General features: G+C 37.3%; 1 protein-coding gene and 1 non-coding gene across 2 annotated transcripts; one reads left to right on the forward strand and one right to left on the reverse strand.

The window, feature by feature from the left end:
- Nucleotides 1-2,628: 2,628 nt before the first annotated feature.
- Nucleotides 2,629-7,763, reverse strand: LOC133298186 (uncharacterized). Its single transcript, XM_061497445.1, has 3 exons — nucleotides 7,737-7,763; nucleotides 7,513-7,587; nucleotides 2,629-3,690 (listed from the first exon to the last, which is right to left on the reverse strand). Exons 1-3 carry the CDS (start codon nucleotides 7,761-7,763, stop codon nucleotides 2,629-2,631), a joined length of 1,164 nt encoding a protein of 387 aa, XP_061353429.1.
- On the forward strand, nucleotides 4,400-4,506 carry LOC133298193 (small nucleolar RNA R71). The gene has a single exon (XR_009749753.1). It is a non-coding gene; the product is annotated as a small nucleolar RNA R71 (small nucleolar RNA).
- Nucleotides 7,764-26,619: the final 18,856 nt, after the last annotated feature.

Below are 26,619 nucleotides of genomic sequence, written 5' to 3' on the forward strand. Positions count from 1 at the left end.
TCTTCGAGCTGCAGCAATCTCTTCTCTCCAGCTGTTTTCTCATCCATGTTGAGGGTTTGGACTGCCCAGTAAGCCTTGTGCTCCAGTTCGAGGAGGAGGTGGCAAGCTTTGCCAAATATCAATCTGTATGGGGAACACCCTAAGGGTGTTCTATACGCTGTTCTGTAAGCCCATAATGCCTCGTCTAATTTGAGAGACCAGTCTTTTCAAGAAGGATTAACTACCTTCTCTAAAATTCTCTTAACCTCTCGGTTAGAGACTTCAATGAGACCACTGGTTTGTGGATTATATGGGGTTGCAACTTTGTGTTTGACTCCATATTTCTCCAATAACCTCTCAAGTTGGCGGTTGATGAAATGTTTCCCTCCGTCGCTGATGAGACATCGTGGGGTTCCATATCTGGTTAATATGTTCCTCTTTAAAAATTTTATAACCACCTTAGCATCATTAGTGGGTAAAGTAACTGCTTCTACCCACTTGCTTACATAATCTACAGCCATTAATATGAATTTGTTCCCACACGAAGGAGGAAAAGGTCCATGAAATCAATGCCCCAAACATCAAATAATTCAACTTCTAGGATTGGATTGAGGGGCATTTCATTTTGTTTAGTCAAGTTACCTTCTCTTTGACATTTATCACAATTTTTTGCATATTGAAGTGCATCTTTAAAAAGGGAAGGCCAGAAGAAACCTGATTGAAGAACCTTGGAGGCAGTCCTGATTCCACCTAGATGTCCTCCATATGGGGACGAATGGAAGTGTTGAAGGATTTGAGGTTGTTCTTCTTCGGGGACGCACCTTCTTATCATTTGGTCTGCACATCTTCTGAACAGTAGTGGTTCGTCCCAGAGGTAGTTCCTGCAATCGTGAAAAAATTTATTCTTCTGCATTTTATTCGCCTCATAAGGTTCCAGCCCTGCTGCAAGGAAGTTGGCTATATCAGAAAACCAAGGAGCATTTGTCTCTGTGATTAATGACAAGCAATTGTTGGTCAGAGAACGTTTCCTTGATTGGTAGTCCCACTTCAATGTGTTCCAATCTGGACAGATGATCTTCAATTTGATTTTCACATCCTTTTCCTTCTTTGATCTCCAGATTGAACTCTTACAACAGTAGGACCCATCTTATCAATCTTGGTTTTGCTTCCTTTTTCGAGAAGAGGTACTTGAGAGCTGCAGTATGGACAGTAACTTTTGATCCTAAAATGTAAGGCCTGAATTTTTCACAAGCATATACTACAGCCAATAGCTCCTTTTCAGTGACTGTGTAGTTCACATGAGCTTCATTTAGAGTTTTACTGGCGTAATATATGCTACGAAAAATTCTGTCCTTCCTCTGGCCCAGAACTACCCCAATAGCATGATCACTTGCATCGCAAATTAGTTCAAAGGGTAAGTTCCAGTCTGGAGGTTGGATGACAGGCGTGGTGATGAGCTTATTTTTCAAAGATTCAAAAGCTTTCACACAATCAGAGTTAAACTCAAATTTTATATCTTTTTCTAATAAGTGGCACAAAGGTCTAGCTATTTTGGAAAAATCTTAAACAAACCTTATGTAAAAGCCTGCATGCCCTAAAATAGATCTCAAAGTTTTTACACTTACTGGTGGCGGCATTTTTGCTATAGCTTCTACTTTGGCTTGATCCACTTCCGGTCCTTCTCTGGAAATCCTGTGTCCCAGGACTATTCCTTCTTTCACCATGAAGTGGCATTTTCCCCAATTAAGCACTAGATTAGAGGATAGACACCTTTGAAGGACTTCTTCTAAGTTTTCCAAGCAGTGATCATATGACGTTCCCAGTACTGAAAAATCATGCATAAAGACTTCTACTCCTTCACCTATTAGATCAGAAAAGATTGAGAACATACACCTCTGGAACGTTGCTGGTGCATTACATAACCTGAAGGGCATCCTTCTGAAAGCGAACATTCCATATGGGTAGGTGAAGGTGGTTTTATGTTGATCTTTTGGTGCCAAGGAAATTTGATTATACCCCGAATATCCATCAAGGAAGCAGAAGTATTCTTTTCTTGCTAGGTGGTCCAGCATCTGATCTGTAAAAGGGAGTGGGAAATGGTCCTTCCTGGTGGCATTGTTGAACTTCCTGTAATCTTGGCAGATTCTCCATCCTGTAACCTTTCTTACAAGTATCAACTCATTCTTTTCATTCTTCTCCACTGTTATGCCTCCCTTTTTGGGGACGCATTGGACATGACTTACCCAACTGCTGTTAGATATTGGGTATATGATCCCTGCATCCAGCCATTTGATGACTTCCTTCCTCACCACTTTTTTCATTATAGGGTTCAATCTTCTTTGGTGTTCCACTGAAAAACTGTTAGGATCAGTCAATAATATTTTATGCATACAGAATGAGGGACTGATACCTTTGAGATCAGCTATGGTCCAACCGATGGCTCCTTGATACTTTTTGAGCTTGTCAAGCAACAGTTCTTCTTGTTCCTTGGTAAGAAATGAAGAAATGATCACAGGAAGGGTGTTGTTGTTCCCCAGATATGCATACTTCAAATGTTGGGAAAAGGGTTTTACTTCAAATATGCTTCTCCTTTTCAGTTCTTATCAAAGGTTCAGGCCTTCTTTCTTGCAGATAACAACTCTGCTCTTCCTATTGTGGATCTTCTTCTTCTTCCTCGTATTCTTCTTCCTCTGTTTTTCTGCTAGGCAGATTGTCTAACAAAGTGAGAGCAGAACATTCTTCCAAGTCTTCTCCTTCATCCTGGAACTTTATTGCTTTGACAATATTGAACTTGATCTCATCGTCATGAACTCTCATGGTTAGTTCCCCTTTTTGTACATTGATAACTGCTCCTCCAGTTGCTAGGAACGGTCTACCCAGAATGATGGGAACGTCAACGTCAGCTTCATAATCCAGAATGATGAAGTCAACAGGTAAGATAAATTTGTCTACTTTGACTAGCAGATCTTTAATCTTTCTTTCTGGCTTGACGATGGATCTGTCTGCCATTTGCAAAGTCACCGTGGTGGGTTTAACTGGTCCAGTGGATAATTGTTTGAAGACAGATAGGGGCATGAGATTGATGCTGGCCCCTAAATCACACAAGGCTTTCCCTTGGTATGTGTCTCCTATAATGCAAGGAATGGTGAAGCTTCCTGGGTCTTGAAGCTTAGGTGGGAGTCTGCCTAAGTACTGGCAACTCTCTTGTGTCATTTTTACAGTCTCATATTCCGTTATTCCTCTTTTTTTTGAGAGGACATCTTTCATGAATTTTACGTACCTGGGCATCTGTTCTAGTGCGTCCACCAGAGGAATATTGATGTGAAGTTGTTTTAAAATGTCCAGGAACTTTACAAAGTGCTTATCCTCCTGTTGTTTTTTTGTTCTTTGAGGGAATGGAATTTTTGTTAATATTTGCCTGCTTTGAGTTGGACTGATTGGTTGGCTGTTGGCTTCCTTTTCAGGTTCTGGGTTCTGTTCATCTATGACTGGTGATTGTTGCTGTGCTTTTGGGGCTGCTTCAGATGCTTCATTCTGTTCCTTTTCCTTTGGTTGAACTGTGGGCTGTGCTGTGGCTTTCCCACTTCTTAAGGTGACAACTTTGATTTGCTCTGAAGGGGAGATAGGTGCTACTTTTGGCGAAGTTGTTGAAGGAACGTCAGTATTCCCTGCTAGTGATCCTTGTGTTCTAGTTTGAAGGTTGGCAGCAATCTGCCCCAAATGGGACTCAATGTTCCTGACCACTGCATCATTCCTGGTGACATATTCCTTGACATAATTTTCTAGGGTGTTGATGCATTGGTCATCTCTGTGGAATGGAACGTAGTTGTTTCTTCTTTGTTCAAACGTTCCACTGCTGCTACCTTGCTGATACTACTGCTGATTGTTGTTGAATGGTCTCTGGTTAATGGGTGGCCTCCATTGGGTGTTGTGGTTCTGATCCTTAATGATAGTTCCTCCAGGGCTTGAATGTGTATTTCGTCCTGCTTGTTGATTGTCTCTGGTGAAGTTCCTATTGCCAAAATTTTCTGCATAACACACCAATGCAGTGGATGGGCAGTCTGTTGAGTCATGAAGGTCAGCACAGGCTGAGCATGGTTCTGTTTCAGTTGCTGTGAGTTGTAAGACTTCCATCCTTGGTGCTGCTTGGTCAGCTCTCAGGTTCTTCACTTCATTCATGAGTGATGCCAGCTGGGCTTCAATGGCTGTTTGTTTATCCAGTTCTAGCATGCCTGTCTTCCTCATTGGGCTCACTCTGTCTATTGGCCATTGGAGACATCTTTCAGCAGTCCCGTCTATGATTTCGTACCTTGATTCAAGTGTTCCTGTAAAGAAATATCCTCCTGCAGCAAAATCTAAGTGAGATTGAGAAGTATGGTCAAGTCCCTTATAGAAAGATTGTAACACTCCTCAACTCTCTGCCCTATGGTTTGGACATTTTCTTATGATGTCCTTATATCTCTCCCATGCTTCATAGAGATTTTCTCCATAAAACATTCTGAAGTTAGAGATTTCAGCTCTAACATCATCTTGTCGAGACATTGGGAGAAACCTCTCTATGAACTTGTTAGAGAGTTCTTCCCATGTGTAGATTGATCCAGGGGTGAGAGTTTTCATCCATGTTTTAGCTTTTAAGCCCAAGGAGTGAGGGAACAACCTCATTCTCATGCTCTCCTCTATTACACCCTCATCTTTAAAATTATCACAAATATCTTGGAAGGTTGTGAGGTGTGTGTAAGTATCTTCTGCAAGGAGTCCATTGAAGACCCCTGCTTCCCTAATCATGTGGAACATGATAGGTTTTAGTTCAAAATTTGGTGCTACAGGGGGAATGATTACTCCCCTATCTGGTCTGTTCCTGAAAGGAGCAGCCAAAGTTCTGAAGTTCTGTTCAGGGGGAACCTCTTCATTGTTATTATTATGATCAGCCATGTTTTCAGGAAATTCTTCCCTGAGGTTCTTTCTTCTCCTATGGAGTGTACGTTCTGGCTCAGGATCAAAGAGAAACTCAGGTACTTCAATGGAGTGGTCAGAGTCTATTTCAAACTCTTCACTCATAAACCAATAGCACAGGGTATATATATGCACAACAGATTCAGTGATAAAAAATATAAATGTAAAGTCAGATATACAGTATATGTGTTAGAAAATAATAACAACAATTAGTGTTTCTATCCCCGGCAACGGTGCCAAAAACTTGTTGGGTGGTTTGCTGATGGTGGAAAAATATAAGTTCTGATAGGGGACGTTCCTCTGCTCTTGCAGAACACAGATTCGTCCCTTAGTTCCAACACAAGTGCGCAAGAGCATGCATCAAGTAATAAAGGGAGTATTAATGCCCAAATTATCGTTCCCACGAGGATAGAGTGCTAATTATTGTTTTATCACTGTTTATAAAGAATGAAAATGAGATGAAAAGTTAGTAAATGAACTGTCTGGTCAAACGTTCCCTACTGTCTTGACAACGTTCCTCAGGAACAGTAGGTTCAATCTGATGGCAAACAGTTGCTCGCTGCGTTATGTATGTGATTCTTCCTGTTTAGAAGAAGGTGAGATAATAATCATTGGAGTTTTTATAAGTACTAAATAAAATAAAAACTACTAAAACAGAAATAACTATAATCAAGAGACAACTGGGTGGTGGTTAAAACAGTTTAACAGAAGGAACAGATTCACTGCTTCACTTTTAAAGGGGTTGTTTTCTGTGCTCAAGACTTAGCACCTTTTGGCTTTGTTTTTCCTGCCAACTCTGATTCCTCAGCTCATGGTCTAGATGGCTCACAAGTTTCCATATTCCTATGGCTCCCTTGACTCCAACAGGTACTTAGTTCAGAACCTTAAAATGGACGAGTTGGCCGCTTATTCCTAAGGTGACCAGTAACGTTTTTTCCATGACATCTACCTTCCTCCAATGGCTAAGCTGTCTGAAATCCCTTCCTTATGGAAGTTCCTTTCTCAATATGTACCCAATTTCCATTGGCGCACAATGAATATAGCTTACTTAGCCAAAGAAATACAAAAAGCTTCGGTCAAGAGTTTTGAAAACAGTTCTTTAAGAGTTTCACAGCTTACCCGTTCCACAGATAGTTCAGCTCATGGCTGCTAGTTTAAACATAATTATTCTCAACTGAGATCACATAGACCCGAGATTCAGTCAAGAGATAACGATTGGAACGAAGAGAAAAACACTCATATTAATTTAAAAGACAGTTTACAAAAAGAAACAGAAAATGGAGAAAGATGGGTATTTGCTCGTGAGGAGTCTTGATGGTTGTTTACAGAGAAGAGAAGAGGGGTTGTTACTTAACTGCAGTTACAACTTAAAATTAAACTAAGTTACTAACTACTACTAAGTGATCTCTTCCTTTCGGACTGCAAACCCTCCAGGATTCGATGATGTTTTTGTGTGAGGGTGGTCCTATTTATAGCTGGAAGAGGAATGGCAAGACTGTAATTCCTTTGGAGCTAGTTGCTTGAATGACGGGACGAGACTGTGGCAGCAGAGTGTGAAGTTTGCGTGAATTGCTGAATGGAACAGGATTTGATGATGATTAGCCGTTGTTTGCAGACCTTCCCATGCTTTGCTTCTGTTTTCAGCCAATGAGAACTCTTGATTCTCTGCTCTTCACGTTTCCAGCTGCTCAGTTGGTGCACCGCCTTGCTTTTTAGAAGTCTTTAGCTCTACGTTACCTGCAAAGTGTACTGAAGTATTAAATGAATGGAGCAGGTGCATTAAATACGTCTCAGTTCGTTCCCCTTTTAATATATTTTAAAGGAATACGTTACCATCTGTTCCCCCACTGTGTTTTTTTGTCACAAATGTGTAAAACAAGTGATTTTTATGCTGAAGTTGCTCATCAGATGAGGGAACATATGATATTTTACCATCAAAATGGGCTTCGATGGGAACAAATTTACGTCCCATCAATCCTCCATGCTCGCTATAACCTGAAATGGTGTCCCCAGATAAGGGGTGAGATATACAAATATATCTCAGTAAACCAAGGGTACTAGAGGATCACTCCACCCCATGGCTCACTCAATGTGCATACAATGATCATCATCTAAAATGCATAACATACAAAATCACATAACACTGGGCTCACATCCAAGAACATCCACACAAGGATTCTGTTCAAGGGCCCCATCGTATAACTCCCGGAAAGCTTCCTGGTGCCTCTCCCATGGATGAGACAATCCCATGGAAAAACCCAACTGGAACTCCTCAAGAGACTTATCTAGCGGAAGTCCCACGTTTGGATCATCTTGGTACCGCTCCCAGAGTTGGCCCCACGGCAAAACCCGACCGGAATCCCCCAAAGGGATATCTCCAGCGGAAGTCCAAACCACATACATCTACTGGCCAGAGATCACTGACATGTCACACAACATGCTCCAAGCATGTCACACAATCAAAGCAATAATGCATGAACATACATTTCATACACGTAAAAGAGCACACAATCCAACCACTACATTCCACTAGGTGCGATGGAATACACGAGGGATAAAACCCAAGTACCAAGAGTTTACCTCAACTCCGCAAATATTGCTCTTCGACATAAGCTCCAAGTTTATTCCACCTCTATTGAGTCTGTGAGAGGGAACCTATAACGATCAAACAATAATGATCATTAACACTTGCATACAATCAATCAATTTCACAACAAAATACACAACCTACCCACTTGAGTCTAAAGGTTATCTTTCATTATTTCAACTATCCCTCAACCATTTCAATCATCAAACTAACTCACCATCCTGCCATTTATGCACCAAGGCATGAACCATTGATTACACAACATTTTTTCTCATCATTTTTCCTCCAAACACCCTATAGGTCGAATTCTTCAAGGAATCATACCCCGAGGTTTTTAATTCAATTCAACACTTATACATATCATATAATCCTACGATTAATTTATACCAATGCTCCACAACTCAATCACACCATCGCCCAACTTATCAATTTCACAAAGTATTCAATTTCCACTCAAATTTTCACTAAGTTACAAATTTACAAATCACCATAATTTTTATTGCATCAATCATCATCATTTATCATTTTAAGCATTTAATTCCAAAGGAGAAACATCATTAAAAGCCCCTAACTACCCCAACTCAACACATATAATCAAAACCCTCATCCAATTTATGATCTCAATAAAAACTCAACGAGAGTGTAGAAACTTACTACCAATAGCTTCGTAGGGTCCAAGGGAGAGAAATTTCCCAAAATTTCACAATTTTCGTGGCTGATGTTGGAGGATTTCTCCTCACTCAATGATCCCCACAAGATGCTCTCTACATGAAAGTCACTCATAATCTCAAGGGGAACAACTTTGTAGTTGGGAGTTTCTCCTAAAAATGGCTAGAAAAAGAGTTAGAAATCAAAGAAAGCTTAAAACCCTTTAACCATGGTGTAGGTCGACAGTGGAGGAGAGAAATAGGAGAGAGAATGTGATCCCATTCTGATTTCAAGACTATATGCCACTTAAGTCACTTAAAGTGGGTCCCACATGTCACTTAACTTTCTTAAATCATCCATTTTAACCCACAAATTCATAACCTACGTATTTTTCTCGTTCACGTCATAATTTTACTTCCTAGAAATACTGATCATATTTTCGCACTTATCGGTACAATTATACTGCAGTATTTTTCACCAGTAAAATCGCTATTCATCAAATTTTCTGAAATTTGCCTATCAACTTAATTTTTTTGTTCTGAATCCATTTTCAGTGTTATTTTTCACATTTGAGACCTTCTACTCAAATTTCTTTTGCTAGGGTTACGTGTTTGGTAAATTACCATTTTACTCTTCTTATGCAATTTGACCCTAATTTCAGGATTTTCACTAATCCTACCCTTTAAACTACATTTTCATGTGTAATAATACATTTACGAAATACGAGGTGTTATACCTTATGCACAAATTCTCGAGTTTATTAGAAGTCATCCAAGCCCTAACGTTCTTGTGAATGAGTAATCCTTGTAGTGGATTGTGAGTCCTTTCGGCATGTCCATCTATACTCATGTATTTGAGTTATACCCAAGAGTACACTGTTCTCCCCATTTTTAGGAGGATAGAGTTATACAACCAAAGTATAACCCTAAGACATAGTGTTCGATGACATCCTCAAGTCTAGGACTGTAAGAACCCGCACCGTTAAATTAGGAATTTAATTAATTAATTATGAGATTAATGGGATAATTCCATAATTGAATCTAATAATTATGAGAAGGCTTAAATAATTATGGTAAGTAATTAATAATGTTGAAAGTCGCTTTTCTGACGAAAAGCTCCACGGTATAAATGCGTACCGATGAAGTATCCCAGAAAATTATGAAAAATGTGTATATATTACTAGATTAATATATAGGACTTGTATAACAAGTTTGGAGTCAAAATAATGAGAACTGGTGTCAGAACTGATACTGGCTAAGTAAAAGCGCGTACCAGAAAAGTACTGCGAAAAATAAAGTAAAAATATGAAAAATCCTAGAAAAATGGCCAGGTTCAGAATCTCAAGTTTGAGATTAAAATGATAAGTCTAGCTATTAGTGCTAATACTGTGTGATTAATTTAATGGACCTATATATACTTAATGGCACAATGCCCTAGGTCAGATTCTAACACTCCCACGTAGAGTTGCTGGTGCTATTTGGCTGCTGCCTCCCTTCCTTACACTATTCCATTGCCTTCCTCTCATGAAACCAACCAAGTCATAGCTTTTTCACTTGATTCTTCCTCTTCCATCTTGTGAGCACTTGAGAGTATCCATTGTGAGGGAGAAATACACCTTTTTGCTGAGTAGAAGCTGCTGTTTGGGGCAGGTTTGAGGCTGACTTCATTGTTTGGGGTTGTGGGGGCCTTGTTCTTGTCATTTTAGGCTTTAAGAAGCCATTTTGGTGGAGAAATGTCCAACCTTGTAGTACATTTTCGTGTTCTTACAAAGTCAGAACCTTTGAGCATTGTTGGAAGCTCCAAGGAGGAGTCTTTTCTGAGTTTGAGCCACTTGAGGTATACCATGATCACTTCTTTGGTATTTTCATGATTTAAGATTGTTTAATCCATTAAAAAGTAAAACTTGGATCATTTGAGTTAAGGACTGTGTTTCTGAGTCTTAAACATGTTAATGAACATCTGTTTATGGAGTCATTGGACTCCAAATCGAGTTTGGACATTTAAAATGGGACCTATGCAGAGAATGCACGAAATTCTGCATTCTGTCTGATAAGTATTCGAATACTTTTCGTGTAGTATTCGAATACTTATCCCTTGGTAGTCGAATACTCCTTGAAGGAGTATTGGGATACTTTTCTGGGAAAAAAAATATTTGAATACCATAGTGTAGTATTCGAATACTGAGTAGTATTCGAATACTGTTGGGAAAGTATTTGGATACCTTGTGGTATTCGAATACTTAAGTGAAAGCAGTCGAATACTTTCTGGAGACAGGGAGTATTCGAATACTCATCGAGGAGTATTCGAATACCTCCTGCAGAATTTGCATGAAATGACTTAAATTGAGTTAGAAAGCCTTAATCACTTAATGAAATCTTGAGCAATGATTATTGATGATTAATTATTGTATAAACAAATTGCGATTGTGCTGTTTGTGTGCATTGAACTAGTGTGAGCTTGGCTTGGATAGTTAGCTTGCGAGGTAAGCTTTCGTGTCCTCGGTTTAGCCATTGTTGGTTCCACATACCCCATGGGGGGATGGTTTATATGCATGATGTGTTTTCATGTATTGATTTTGAGATGCTGTTGAGCTATTATTGTGCAACTGCTTATAATATGCATGTGTTGTTCCACCTAGACGGTAAGCCTGTGTATGTATGAGACATGCCATAGGGTGACTCTGTGGGTGGGTGTAAGTAGTGACTTGCACTAAATGTAGGTAATAGATGTATGTAAATCCTGCATTTCTCTGGCAAGTAGAATAGTTGACACAGATGATTAATTAATTAATATTACCCGCATATATGAAAATTTCTGAAATCCCTATCCAAGTAGAAGGAAAAATCTAGACTTGTGCAAAAAATAGTGAATAAATGAGTGTTCAACAAGGTAACACTCCCTGTCGAGCCGGTTTGTTATCATACGTTATGGTATTAAGTGCAACTAATTAGTCAAATAAACGCGGAAGCTAATCATTTTAATTCACAATTAAAACTCGTATAAAGACGTAAATAAACATTTTCCTTTTTATTTTTCCTTATGTATTGCAAAACGCGAAAAAATAACATCTGTACCCTTTATTATATTCGTCAATAGTTATTCTCTTTATGCGTCCATTTATTTCGAAATTTATATCTTCTTTGTCCTGGTTATCCTTAAGGCATTTTTCAATAACAACATCCCAACGAATCATATAATTGACATGCATAAAACATAATGCCTAACAAGCCATTGCGTAGGCCTTTACACCCAAATCGTGGTCTCAAGTAATAAGTAACATATTATTCATGCCTTTACAACACATACCAAACCTAATATCAAGTTCTCAAACAAAATAAGCTAATACATATTCTCCAACAACAATAAATAAAGCTTATTACAATATGGCATAGACAACCACTATACTCACATCAAATATAAACATAATATATCATGCCTAAAATGTTAGTAACATATATATAATTTCATGCAATGAATGTCTAGCTTGGCCTCATGCCACGAGATGCTCCTACATTGTCAGTCATAGTACTTGAAAAATGGTTCCCCACACTGGGTGAGATAACAAATCTCAGTAAACTAGGGGTCCTCAAAGGATTCCTTCGCCACCAAGTTCACTTCAGGTATGAACAGAATAAAACAGTATGATGCATCAATACACACACACACACACACACACACACACACACACACACACACATATATATCATGTATGTGTGCAATAATCCTACTGGTCAGAGAATAAGTATAAATTACACAACGTCTTGCCACATACTAAGTATAATGAAACCGTCTTATACCCCACACTCAAGAGTTACCATCATGTATGAGATCACATCCATACTCAGGGTTTACCATCTTGAATGAAAAACATACCATCACATACATATATAAGAATACATCATTTAACTTATCTATTTCATAACATACCATACCAAAGAACCATCCTCCCACGAAGTTTGGTGGAATGAATAGAGAATTAACTCTAAGGATCGAAAGTTTATCTGTCAAAACGATGTCCTCCAATATACTCTTAGTATCCAAAGGCTAAAACCATAGCCCTTCACAGTGTCACCACCTATTTCAATGGTGAAATTATGATTAACAACATAATTCACACCACAAGCATCAAATCAGTAATTACAATTTATACTTGTTGTGAATCCATATTCATTATGGATCTCCATTACTTTCAATTCCTTTATCACAAATTAGCCTAAGATTCATTGGAACATCTTAGAACGACTCTCATTATTTAAGAATCCTTACTATATAAATGCATGATCATATAATTCATGCATTGCAAAACGGGTCTACACAGACATTCAAAACAACTAGTGCCAACTCCTCTAGAGTCTTCTACCCTCACTGAATTGGTCCTTTGCCCTTTGCCAATTCTCCTGCTGTTGATGTACCTGTAATTTAAATTACAGTCCCACGACGGGGCGAGAAATGAATCTCAATAAGACTCTGGATTTATGGAGTAGTCTCCACCCAAGAGTTCATTATCTGCATGAAAGGTCAGATATAAAGCATATAATACAACATGCAATTTTATTAATATAATCTACTGACTTTATCCTACCGTCTATTTCTCACTAACTTTATCTCACTATTTGTATGTTACTGTCTTTATCTCACTGTCTGTATCTTACTGTCTTTGACTCCCTTATATCCCACTGCTTTATATTACGAAAGGTTTATACTTCCCCGCTTTTGTAATATGGAAGATTTATTCTTCCCTACCTTTTCATACGGAAGAATTTATTCTTCTCTATCTTTTCATACGGAAGAATTTATTCTTCCCTATCTTTTTTACATATAATAATAATAATATATTATATAACTAGGAACCTATTTCTACGTCTTAATTATTCAATCCCCTTTCTATGTCTTGATTTTATGTTAATCTTAGTACTACGGAAGATTTATACTTCCGTTATCCGTCTTTATATTTTTGCTACGAAAGATATATACTTATGCTGTCTCTCTTTCTACCTATCTACTTTCATTATATCACATCACAATATCAATATACATAAATTAAACACATCAACAATATGTCTATCTATATGAATGCACATGTATGCATATATACCAAATATCTCACTGTCAATCATATATATAATATAACCATCATCCTTAATGGACTTTGGCGAAACAACAAAGACGAAGGAAAACTCCTAACCAAGAGCTTACCTGTCTGTGCTTTAATATCACGCTTACTTGGTATACAAATAATTTTCCCAAAATTCACAGTATCCTGACTTGGAATCACCGTATTACCTGCTACACATTACAATACTTGTTTACTGTCTCCTTTTGATAATTTCATGCCATACCACAAGCCATATTTAAATACCCACAACTTGACCTGTATTTACATAGTATGAAATTTACTTCCTCATAGTACCAATTGAAGATTCATCATCATATTATTTTTAATTGAAACATACTTCAAATTTATTTCCAAGTTCCGTCATTAATCAACTTGATTTTTAATCCACTAAACCACTAAGTGGCGAACCTATATGTCATATAAATTCATATTTTTTTAAAGCTTAATACCTGTACTTAGGTGCCACTTAACTTTAATACAAACCAATAACACCAAACATCATTTAATTATACAAAACAGCCCCAAAAGCTGAATTTTCACAGCATGTACAGTCTACACTATAAAATCCACGAAAAATCCATTTTAAATCCAATTGCTCTAAATTTTTTATATGTTAACCTAGACATGTGTGCCTTTAATTGACAATGAACCCCACTCAATTTGGAATTCTACAACTCCAGATATAAATTTTTGAAAACAGGGAAGATTTAAGGTTAGTTCTCACAAAAATAATAACTCTTCCAATTATTCAAACTTAATCCAATCAAGTCCATACTCATCAAATACCATGAATACATATCAAAACACAACAGATACACATGATTTAACATCATATAAAGTCAGCCCCAATTCATAAACCATAAATCAAAATCCATGAAATTAAGCTTAAGATAGGTAGTTAGTTACCTTAAACCACTCCTTTGTGCCTATTTCCATCAAAAAAACATGAAAACAGCCCACTTTCCATGGATGGCAGCCATGAAGTCATAAGAAAAAGAGGAGGAAAGATGAACATGTGAAGCTCCTCTCAAAGATTAAAAGCCATGGTTGTGTTCTACTAACTACAAGGATGATTTTATCTCAAAGTATCTATGAATTTTAATGACTAGAAAAGCAAGTTCTCAAGCTCCCAAGACTTCTATTGTAAGAACATTCACCGCTAAATAATTAATTAAATAACATTATCGATGCCAGAGCATGAATTTAATAAAGATTATGTATAATTATGGTAAGATGTCATTTAGAAAGTCGAATAATACTCAAAGTTGCTTTTATGATGAAAAGTGCAGATACCGGTTTTGCTTTGCGGTATAAATGCGTACCGATGAAGTGGTCTGAAAAATTATAATAAAAATAAAAATATTCCTAGGAAAATTTCTAGGTCAAAAGTATCAAATTTGAGGTGAAAATAATAAGCAGTGATGTCAGAACTAATACCGGCTATTTCGCAGTAGAAAGTGCGTACCGGCAGAGTGCCTCGAAAAAATAATATGAAAATATGATAATTTTTAGAAATATGTATAGGTTAAGAATATGAAATTTTAGAGTTAAACGATGAATAACACTAATTAAACTAATACTGTTAGTTTTAGTGAGTGCACCTATAAATAGGAAATGCATATAAACCTAGGTCAGATTTTATATTCATACGTAGGTGCATTCCTTGGTCTCATGGCTGCCACCTTTTTCCACCCAACTCCATAGCCTTCTATGCAAGAAACCACTTGAGACACCACCTTTCCTATTGATTCTTCCTCTCTAATCTTGTAAACACTTGAGAGCAAACATGGTGAGGGACAAAAATCATTTCTTGTGAGGTTGTGAGTTCTTCTTGGAGGTATGAAGTTGCTGACTTCTTGGTTTGAGAGTGTGAAGGCCATTTTCACTCACTTTGGTGCTTCAATAAGCCATTTTGTGGAGGAAAGAACCTTGTTTGTTGACCAAATTCATGGCCTTGTTGAGACAAAGCTGTAGGGTGGTGAGGACAGATTCAAGACCCTTCCTTTTTCTATTTTCACAAGCCTTAAGGTAACCTATGACCATTTCCTTGAAATTTCATGAACATAGCTTCTTTGAGTCCTTAAAAAGAGGAACTTTGATTATTCAAGTTAAAGGTTGGTTTGAGAGTGTGAAGGCCATTTTCACTCACTTTGGTGCTTCAAGTAGCCATTTGGTGGAGGAAAGAACCTTGTTTGTTGACCAAATTCGTGGCCTTGTTGAGACAGAGCTGTAGGGTGGTGAGGACAGATTCAAGACCCTTCCTTTTTCTGTTTTCACAAGCAGGAAGGTAACCGATGACCATTTCCTTGAAATTTCATGAACATAGCTTGTTTGAGTCCTTAAAAAGAGGAACTTTGATTATTCAAGTTAAGGGTTGTTAATCTATGTATAATAAGTGGTCATAAACTTTTGTTTGTGGAGACATTGGACTTAGAACCGTTGGGGAACCCTTAAAATCGAGTTTATGCAGAAACAACTCGAGTTTTTGCATTCTGTCTGAAAAGTATTCGAATACTTTTCGTGAAGTATTGAGATACTTTGTGTGGTATTCGAATACTTATCGAGAAGTATTGGGATACTTCCTGGGAATGGCAGTATTCAAATACTTTAGTGAAGTATTCGAATACTTGTCGGGGAGTATTGGGATACTGGATGTGGTATTCGAATACTTTAGTGAAGTGTTCGAATACTTATCGTGGAGTATTGGGATACTTAGTGGTATTTGAATACTCTAGTAAAGTATTGGGATACTTTTCTGGGAACAAGCACTATTCAAATACTCTAGGCAGTTTGAGCCTAAAATCAATTATAACAAGTTGGGAGGTCTTAAATACAATATAGAACCTTAATGAATCAGTGTGGGCTTGTAGTCATTAAACGAAAAAGAAAATGTTGTCCTTATACAACGAAATTCTAGACTATGAATATGAATGATATTCATAGTCTAGCTTGGGGTGGAGAGATTCTTGAGGACCCCTTGCCTTACTGAGATTTCTTGTTAGAGATCTCACCCCTTATGGGGCACATTTTCAGGTACAGGTATTTCTGAGGTTGAGACATCTGGAGGCAGGAGGCTGGAGTTGAGCTGACATTATGCATGCTTATGTGTTATCATATTTGGATATGTTTCTGCCTTGTTATTTCTATATGCTATTGTATTTGAGACATGATTTGACTATGTTGTCTATTTGGTGAGCGTGGAGGTTGTCCATGCCACACTTGAATAAGCTGTGTTTATTTTAGACTAGAGTTGTATTATTGTATCAGGATTTGTCTGGTCTACGTGTTGTAGCTCCATGGCTTGATGCATTATCTATGTTACGAGGTTATCCAATTTAGTTATTTATTGCAATTTACATACAGGCAGTTTTTGTAAAAGAATAAGTAAATCCACTTGGTTAATATGATAAGGTTCATAACTGGAAAAATTTAGCTTCCGCATTTATTGAGCTGCACTTATTACCATTTATATGTTTAATACACCGGGTGCACATGGGGCGTTACACCTATGGTGGTCTCGGTTTTATGGATGAGAAAGTGCAAAAATTTTGCTCTTTAAAAAGACAAAGAACCGACTTGCAAGTGTGTAGGAAAATCTAGTCTTCTTTGTTGATTTTCAAAGCTATTTTCTTTTGATTTGGTGGCTTCCTATTGGTCCACTTTCTTACACACTCTCTTCACTTATTTCCTACCACATGTGCGCTGATTTGAAGACTTCTAAGACAAGGAGAAATCAGATTTTTCATTAACCAATAGCTATATAACATATTAGCTAGTTAGCTTTTACAATAACTTAGTTATCTTTCATTCTATTGGCTAATTAAATTCATACTTTGTAACATTTTTAACAATTACTCTAAACATCATTAGATTAATCTAAGGATACCTTGACTCAATAAAATTTACCAGATAATTTTATTATGTCATCTAATTCAAGATTAAGACTAGTTTTGCTTACTTTTAATTCCCTTTGACTTATATCCAATCTTATTGGTTGATTTTCTTTAAACTTTGACCTATTTTTAATTATTAATCTAATCATTATTAGATTAATCCAAGATCATATTGAAACCAGCAAATTCTCTGAGGAATTTAATGATAACATCCAATTCAAGTTTTGACCACATATAGTCTATTTTTCAAGAAATTCATAACTTTCTCTATAATGACACATACGTCCTGAATTATTTTCATACATATATTTATGTACTATATGACTTGTGTAACAGCCCGTTGTACACCGATATTGTTAACATTAATATGATATTAAGCGCAGTTACAATCACAACAATTCATTTATAAAAAAGCAAATAAACTTTTTCCGATTATTACGCGAGCATTTAAAACAATAAAACGCGTAATAATTAAAAGCTGTGACTACAACTATTAACTCTTGCGGAATATTTATTTTAACTATTTTTACATCACACTTTACTTATTATAAGTTACTAAGGGGTTCCCATAAACCCACTTAGCCAATTACAAAACTGTACGTTTTTACCCTTTCGAACATGGTTCACTCATTAATTTTCTGCGAACATACCGCTCACAACCTGACCTTCTTCTCAGATTATATTTTTGTCTTACTTAATTCCCTTTTCAACAAGCTATCACACGCTCAATACGGAGCTCATTTGCTCCGGTTATCGCTGTTTGAAGTTGGATAAGCAAAACAGCCAACTAACCCCAAAACAGCTCAAAACCTCTCTCACTCCACGAATTACTTCACTGAATCCACTAATCCAATTGCCCTCAAATTTTTACACCATAAACTATACACCTCAATCTTTGATTTGATATATCATACGCTTAATTTGACTAAGAAACGAAGCGGAAATTAATTTCCCAAAACTGGTCCAGAACTGCCACATGTGCAGTGGGCACATGAGCAGTCTGCGTTCCTCCATTATTTCCAGGTCGAATACCAACCCATATTTTCCCCAAATTTTGACACAAGGTAGAGGACATCTCAACCTTCAAAATGGCGTATGGCACGTCCCTATTGGACCTCTATGGAGGGTGATACGCTCTCTCGAAATTTGCCTAAATTCTGCCAATTCTACAGAAAATTCGCCAGAGTTTCCTTTGTTTTTCCTTAAAATCCCCAATTTGTACAAGTTCATTTATGCCTCAAATGTACCTAATAATCACATAATAATACAGTAATTATCCAATGGGTGGCACACACAAGGACCAACAACGCCTTGGGGCACTTACAACCCAATCCAGTTTATAGTTATTAGACAAATAGCTCACATTAATCATTCTTAAATAGTTGTAATCACTAACATCACTTTCATGCATTTTTTTATCATACTTGCAATCATCATCTAAAATTGGCCTAAGGCCCTTCCATCATAACTTGTCATGCATCAAGATACAATTACAATATTTTCTTTACAACTTACAACTTACAAATTAAACTTGATTACAATCATCCAATATTACAACTTAAATACAAATGGTAAAGTAAACTACATGACATGACTACTAGACTTAGGTAAAATGGCATGAACAAATATGCTAATGAAGCTCATCCTACATACATATGAGATGTTCATGCCCTAAGTCTAGCCTAGGCCACACGGCCAACAAAATGCAAAATGCTAAGCACTCCACTGCTCACTCTGTGGGCCTCTTGCCCGCTGCTCCAGCTCCACTGCTACCTCCTGAAATAAATGCCCCGAGACGGGGTGAGATATACGAATATATCTCAGTAACCCAGAGGTTCTGGAGAAAACTCCGCCCAATGGTTCACTTCGATGCATATCAATAGTATAAACAACCACTTTCAAAAAGGGATATGGCATGGGATTTAGAGAAACTGGGGAATAACAGGATACAAAATACGACGATGTGGGATGGTAGCTACCAATACCACGCACGCCCTGGGCATATATAAGCCTACGGGTAACATCCAAGGTGTGTTCCAAGAACCACAATCATGATGCCCAAACCAACCATAACACCCGAGACATTCCTAGTGTGCTCCTATCCGGATCACACACCACGACCCTAGGTCAACTGGAACTCCATCTCGAAGACCTATCCAGTGGAAGTCCGAAATTGCCCGAAGGCTAAAACTGTCTACTGGCCAGAGACTCGGTACAAAAGTACCCACTGTGATAATGCATGCATGCTCATGTTGTTCTACACTACTCATATACACTTCCTACCGTTGCCTTAAATAGTTTTCTCACAAGCTCCGCAACAGCTTATCCCTCAACTTGGTACACAGCAGAATGCCTACACAGAGGACATTCCCAATCACTCATAATTCAACCAATACATGCTAATTTACAATTATACATGCATTGAACCAATTACTTACCTCAATCCACTTGGTCCGGGACCAAGGGCAACTCACTGATTCAAGGTTCGGGATTCAAGTCGACGTACGACAACCTATACAATCACGTACAACCATCAGTACGCGTCAAATAACGTCAAAACGCAAAAATCACAAAATGCTCCCCTTCCTCCTTGAAGGTTCGGCCATAGTAGTGTTAATTTGAGATTTATTTTTCTAAATTTTCTTTCTCATTTTATTACGCCTCATTAGGTTGTCAAGAGGCCAATTCAAGTGCTGTTTCGCCATTTTCGCGTCGAATTACATCAGAACGCAAAAACTGCAAAATCCTCCCCATCCTCCTTGATGGTTCAGCCATACATGTGTTATTTGAAGATTTATTTTTCTAAATTTTCTTTCTCATTTTATTACCCATCCTTAGGTTACCATAAGGCCAATTCAAGTGCCGTTTTTACGTTTTACGTCTTTTACTCATCGTTTTGCGTAATAATTCACTCTAGGTTTATTTAGGTCCCTAACACAAGTTATTATTTTTCCTTTGATTCTAACACCTTCCAATCACCACACAAACCATCTAAGTACCATATAAATACACAAATCATCATCCAAATCATTTTTCAACATCAATTCCTCATTTTTCCCACAATGGTCGAATTATGCCCTAGGGAATCCCAAAGGATTTCTTTCCATTTTCAACCATTCCACTCCACCTACAATCTCATATTTCATCATACAATCATTCAACAACTCATTATTAACATCTCAACACATTTCCAAAATTCCACATCATGACCATCAAAATTATTCTAAGTTAAAATCATCAATTTTTCACCTAAAATTTTCATTGCATTTAGCACTAATACACATTATTCTAAGACATCTTCATGTACAAACTTTTCCCAATCGTGCTCTCTAACATCACACATCATACAATCAAGCTTTAGGATTCAATAATCCAATCTCATGAATCAAACAACAATAGGTGTAGAAACTTACTCAAAAGCTTGGCAATGGGCTCCTCCTACACATACTCTACCATTGGAGCACTTGGAAGCTCCAAGAACACCCTATCTCCAATGTGAGCCGCGGCCTTTGAGGGGAAGGATCTCAAAATCTAGTCACTTTCACGGTTCAAGGATAGCACCAATGGCTTTGGAAGGCAATTTCTAACAAGATTCAAGTCAAACTTTGTTGGATTTGGTGCTTGGATGAGTGATTAATGGAGGGAGAAAGTTTGAAGAAAACTTGGAGAAAGAGAGGGGGAGGGCGCGGGTTGTTGCTGGAAGGAGAAGAAAGAGAGTGATGATGAATAGTGGTGATGAGGTGGATAAGTGGATTTTAAGTGGGGTGGGTCCCACGCCACCTCACGCGATTCACAACGCGTCTGAACTCTCACTAAACGTCCGTAAATTCAAAACCTATTTAGAAACTCTAATTTTTAACATTAACTATTCTCCTTTAATTATACTTGATCAGATGAATCCGGAGTTCTCCGGTCGATCGGAGAAAACACTGTTTTAAGCTATTGCGCGCGCTGCTGGCACGCTTCCCCAAACTATCTTAATTCCATCAAATATTATCAGAAATCATATTTCCTAGTTTTATAGACCATTTATAACTCATATTTGAAACCTAGAGCTCAAAATTCTACTGGCACATTTTACGGTGCAATCGTACCGCGGTATTTTTACTCGCGAAAAACACTATTCACTATTTTTCTAAAACTTGCCTATCCACTCAATTTTTCATTCTGAATCCATTTCCATGATTGTTTTTAACATCTGAGACCTTCAACTCAATTTTTATCTTCCTAGGGTTGCGTGTTGGCTAATTACCGTTTTGCCCTTTCTTTGTATTTTGGCCTAATCTTTAGGATTTTCACTGAATCTTCACTTAATTACTCACTTAATAGTTTAAACACTTAATTTAAAATTGTGAGCTGTTATAACTTGCTTGGCAAGAAATATATCCCTCTGTATCTCATTTTCTAAATTTCCTGATCAATGGATCATTACTTGACATAACTGATCACAATCTCTATGAACACCTCTTGTTCTGCTGAACTCTTGCTTAATTTTTCTTATTTAACCTAGCTTGGTAATTAGGGTTGTTATATCGTTGACTTTCACTTTTAAGTAAGACAAGTTACTGTCACTTGTCTTTTACGTAGTAAATATTTATATAGGGACACCAAATCACGGTAGGAGGACTAGGTCAACTCCCTTAAGGTCCCATACCCTTACAACATCACTCACTAGCACAATAGTGTTTACAAGTCATTTCCTTGAAGAACAATCCAAGGAAACTAACTCTATTGGTGTATTTGGTACTAAACCGTATTTACCATTATTCTAATATTTTACTATATTAAACTAGACATCCCAAGCTTTCTAATGATATATTATATGTCTCAATTGAATTTATATAACTCAGGTTATGTCTTTCGTAAATCAATTACTACAAACCAAACTTTCAGCAACGGGGCAGCGACTTTAAACTCAAATGGGATTGATCCACTTATGTAAAAAAAATTCAAAACTTTCCAAAATTAAATACCTTTGAGTTAGCTTTGCATATGTTCAAGATTCACTCAATTTGGAGCTTCTAGCTCAACTTATGCCCATTTTACTACAACATGTTCCTACCTAATGAATATGACACCACCTCTATCTTAACTTCATGACCAATTTAAACTATTCAAACATTAAAATTGGACTTCTACTTCTTCATAAACATTTTATCTTAGAGTCTTATCTTTTCAAAACAGTTGAGAGTGGGCCAAAACGATATTTGTAACTTCAGATATGGTCGAATTACTGAAACACGTTCGAAATTCGTAACAGCACTGCCCCAAGGACCTTGGGCATGATTTACAACCCATTAACCACTGAATCATATCTCGACCCTTGCATGAAAGTTGTAGGTGTACTTTTAAGCTTTTCAAAACACTATATATGTTCAAATCTAAGGTCTACAACTCAAGATATGGACAAAATACAGATACTGTTTAAACAGAAAAATCATTGATACAATTCTGTTTTTCCTTCTTTTAACAAAAATGAAGAACTCCATTTTTCCTTTGCAAAAAAGGTTGTACAATCATCTCCCTAGATCATTTCAACACTTAATCAATGTTTCCTCATGTCATAACCATATAAACCACTTTAAGACTTAAATTTTAACCTAAATCATGCCATTTATTATGAAAATCTAAAGAAAGTTCATGTCTTTCTTACCAAGAAGCTTCACCCAAGCAAGAAGAATGATTATGGTATGGTGATGAAATGTGATAGATTGGTGGGTGTTTTTGCTTGGTGTTTCAAGAGAAAAAGTGAAACTATCGAGGGTGAGATGGAGAGACTTTGGTGGCTGCCCTAGGTATAGAGCAGTGAAGAATGAAGAACGAATTAGGGCAAAAGATTGTGTCTTTAGGTTATTTGACTTAACTTGGGCTCCAAGTAAGAATGCCACATCATTAACTCTCATTAATTCACTTATTTCCATCCTGCTCATTAATTTTCTTATCAAAGATACTTTTAAACTATTAAAATGTTATTGAATAATAATTATTAATTAAACACTAGATTTCCAGTAATTTTGCTCATATCATCTATTACCGCGATATAACAATATTTTAACTTTTATAATAAAAATGACTTTTTTTTAAATAATTAGAATTTTCTACTAATATTAACATGAATATTTTGTAGTCATTTTAACTCCATAAAATTTATGGAATAAAAATCACTAATTATCTTTATGTTTTGGGTAATTTTATCCATTGCATTTTTGCCGCGAAAAACTTATAATTTACCCTTTTTCTCAAAAAAGTGATTTAATTCAACTAATTAGATTTTTCATCTAATAATCCTTATTTAATTATTATTTAAATTCTAAAATCTCCATTTAACGATGCATGTTCTTACAAACAATGATAATAATAATATTCAATGAAGGGGAGGACTTTATGTCATGTAAAACAAGATAATTAGCACCAAACAATAGTTTGGCTTTGACCCACATAAACCAATTTATGACTCGAAACAAAGAATTAACCATGTTTATGTTAGCAATTCAAATATATATAAGAGAGAACATGCACACAAAATGAATACTAACCGAGACAAAAAAAAAACATTAAGTATAATTTAGTGGGTTGTATTTGTATCTACTGGAGAAGAATTAAAATTTTTCTCGTGAAAGCCAATAAAGGTGGGCAAAGTTGGTTAAGCGTTTGGTTCATATCCTATAAGAGTGTGGGTTCAAACCCCACAGGCTGATATGAGAATTTTGTTTGTGAGTTGTTGTAAATAATATTGATTATTTAGTTTTTATTTAGTCATTAATTGTTGTATTGGGCCAAGCCCATTAGGTTAAAAGTAGGTTAAATATTCTCTATAAATAGAGAGAACCCTTTGTACACATTATTTACAATTCTATAATATATTAGAATACCCTTTTTTAAGTTGGTATCAGAGCTCTCGATCTGAGGGCTTTGCTTCCGCACATATTATTTTCTCTTTTAACAAAACCCTAATTTCTTTGCCTTTTACCGCCATCAGCCGCCACCGGAAAATTTTTCCGGGGACCTTTTGGACCTAGGGGGCCATTGTTGACCTTATTTTTCCTCCGATCTATCATTCTACGCACTGTTCCTCCGCCACAAACGACCGAAACACCTCCGACCGCCTCCAATCAGATCTGTCTTCACCGTTTGGACCACTTTCCGGCGAATTTTCAACCGCGACCACCCACAGACAGGTGCGCGCTCACCGAACGACCACACCAGAAAAATCTCAGCCGGCGAAGCCCATCCACGCGCTCTCACGCGCCGCCCCTTTCCCGGCGAGTGAATCCCACGCGCAGCTCCTTTCTCCGGCGCGTGGAGGCGCGTGCGGCCGTGGTTTTGGACCGGACCACCACCATTCTTCTCGTCTTCTTGTCTTCTGTCTGGATCTGTAATTATTTTTCTGATCAGAGGTCATTTGATATTCTGTTTGGTTGATTTTATCGCTGGTTGTTAACTTTTTTTGTTAAAGAATGGCCGAGCATGATAGTTCTTCGATCTTATCTGGTAAGAGCACACGTTCTATATCTCTTCTTGCTTCTTGCACTGATTATAAAACCTCATGGATTTTGGATTTTGGTGCAACTGATTATATGGCTTGTCGTACTGAGTTTTTTTGTTCTTATCATCCTACTGTTGGTAGTCATACTATATCCGTAGCTGATGGATCCCATAAATCAGTTATTGGTTCTGGTAACATTCAAATTCAACCTTCCTTGTTTCTTAAAAATGTTCTTTATGTTCCTCAGCTTTCTACTAATCTTATCTCCACTCAAAAACTTACAACTGATTTGAATTGTTCTATAACATTTTTTCCTTCTCATTGTCTTATTCAGGATCTTACCACGAAGAAGACAATTGGAGTTGCTAATGAACATGATGGGTTGTATCATCTCCTTCCAGACCATGCTAGCAAAAATCAGTTATTAATAGCACGTCATCCTTCTACTGCAGAGTCTATGATTTGGCTCCATCACAAGCGTCTCGGGCATCCACCATTTAGTCTTTTGAAGTCTATGTTCCCCTCTCTGTTTCTCAATAAGTCGGTTGAGACCTTTCATTGTGATGTTTGTGAATTTGCAAAACACCATCGAGTGTCATTTCCTTCTAGCACTATTAAAAGTAGGGAACCTTTTTCTCTTATCCATTCTGATGTTTGAGGCCCTTCTAAAGTGCACAGTGTTTCAGGTGCAAGGTGGTTTGTTTCTTTTATTGACGATTGTACTCGGATAACATGGATATACTTGATGAAAGACAAGTCTGAAGTACCAGAGATATTTATTCGGTTTCATCACATGGTTGAGACTTAGTTTGGTAAGGGTATTAAAAGACTCAGATCTGATAATGGTACTGAGTATGTCAATCAACGCTTGTCACAATTCATTTCAGACAGAGGTATGATTCATGAGCTCACATGTGTTGATACCCCTCAACAAAACGGGGTTGCTGAAAGGAAAAATCGTCACCTTCTTGAAGTTGCTAGAGCACTACTTTTTCAGACATCTGTTCCTAGTTCTTATTAGGGAGAAGCAGTATTAGCTGCAACTTTTTTGATCAACCGTTTACCTTCACGGGTCCTTAACAATATCAGTCCTATTCATTCCATGACTTCCTTCTTTCCTTCTGTTCCCATATTGCAGAGCCTTCCACCAAGAGTGTTTGGATGTGTTGCCTTTGTCCATGTTCATAAACAACATCAGAGTAAGTTGGATCCTAGGGCTCTTAAGTGTGTCTTCCTTGGTTATAACCCTTATAAAAAAGGGTACAAGTGTTATCATCCACCAAGTCGGAAATTTTTTGTTTCTATGGATGTCACCTTTCAAGAATCTGAATCTTATTTCCCGGGTCCTCATCGTCAGGGGGAGAATAGTTCTTCAGAAGACTCGTCCCCTTCCTTCTTTGAGTCTGGATCAATCTTCTCTCTTCCTAGTGTGTCTGCTCCTGGTGTGTCAGAACCTTCAAATACACCTGAGATACAACCCATACTGTCTCACCAGCAACCTCAATCGTCTGAACCACTGGTAAGTCCTGAATCTCCTATTTCTTCTGAGTCTCCTGAATCTCTTGTTTCTGATTCTAATATTATTTCCTCTCATGATTTGTCTATTCCTTCTGATATCTCTAATGACTTACCCATTGCTTCTACTTCTGATGACTTACCTATTGCTCTGAGAAAAGGAAAAAGATCTTGTCACAAGAAAACTTGTTCCTCATGTCCCTCTTGTACTCAATACCCTATCTCCCACTTTGTTTCCTCTGCTAATCTTTCTGTGCAGCACAAAAGCTTTGTTTCAGCACTAGATTCTATTGCAATCCCAAAATCAGTACATGAAGCCTTGAAAGATAGGAATTGGGCTTAAGCCATGCAAGAGGAGATGAATGCTTTGGAGAAAAATAAAACATGGGAGGTTATTGATAGACCCAACGGAAAGAAAGCAGTAGGGTACAGATGGGTTTAT

The sequence above is a fragment of the Gastrolobium bilobum genome, unplaced genomic scaffold, assembly GCF_033153095.1.
Source record: "Gastrolobium bilobum isolate Gb01-03AN ecotype WA unplaced genomic scaffold, APGP_CSIRO_Gbil_v1 utg3993, whole genome shotgun sequence".
NCBI classification, from domain to species: Eukaryota; Viridiplantae; Streptophyta; class Magnoliopsida; order Fabales; family Fabaceae; genus Gastrolobium; species Gastrolobium bilobum.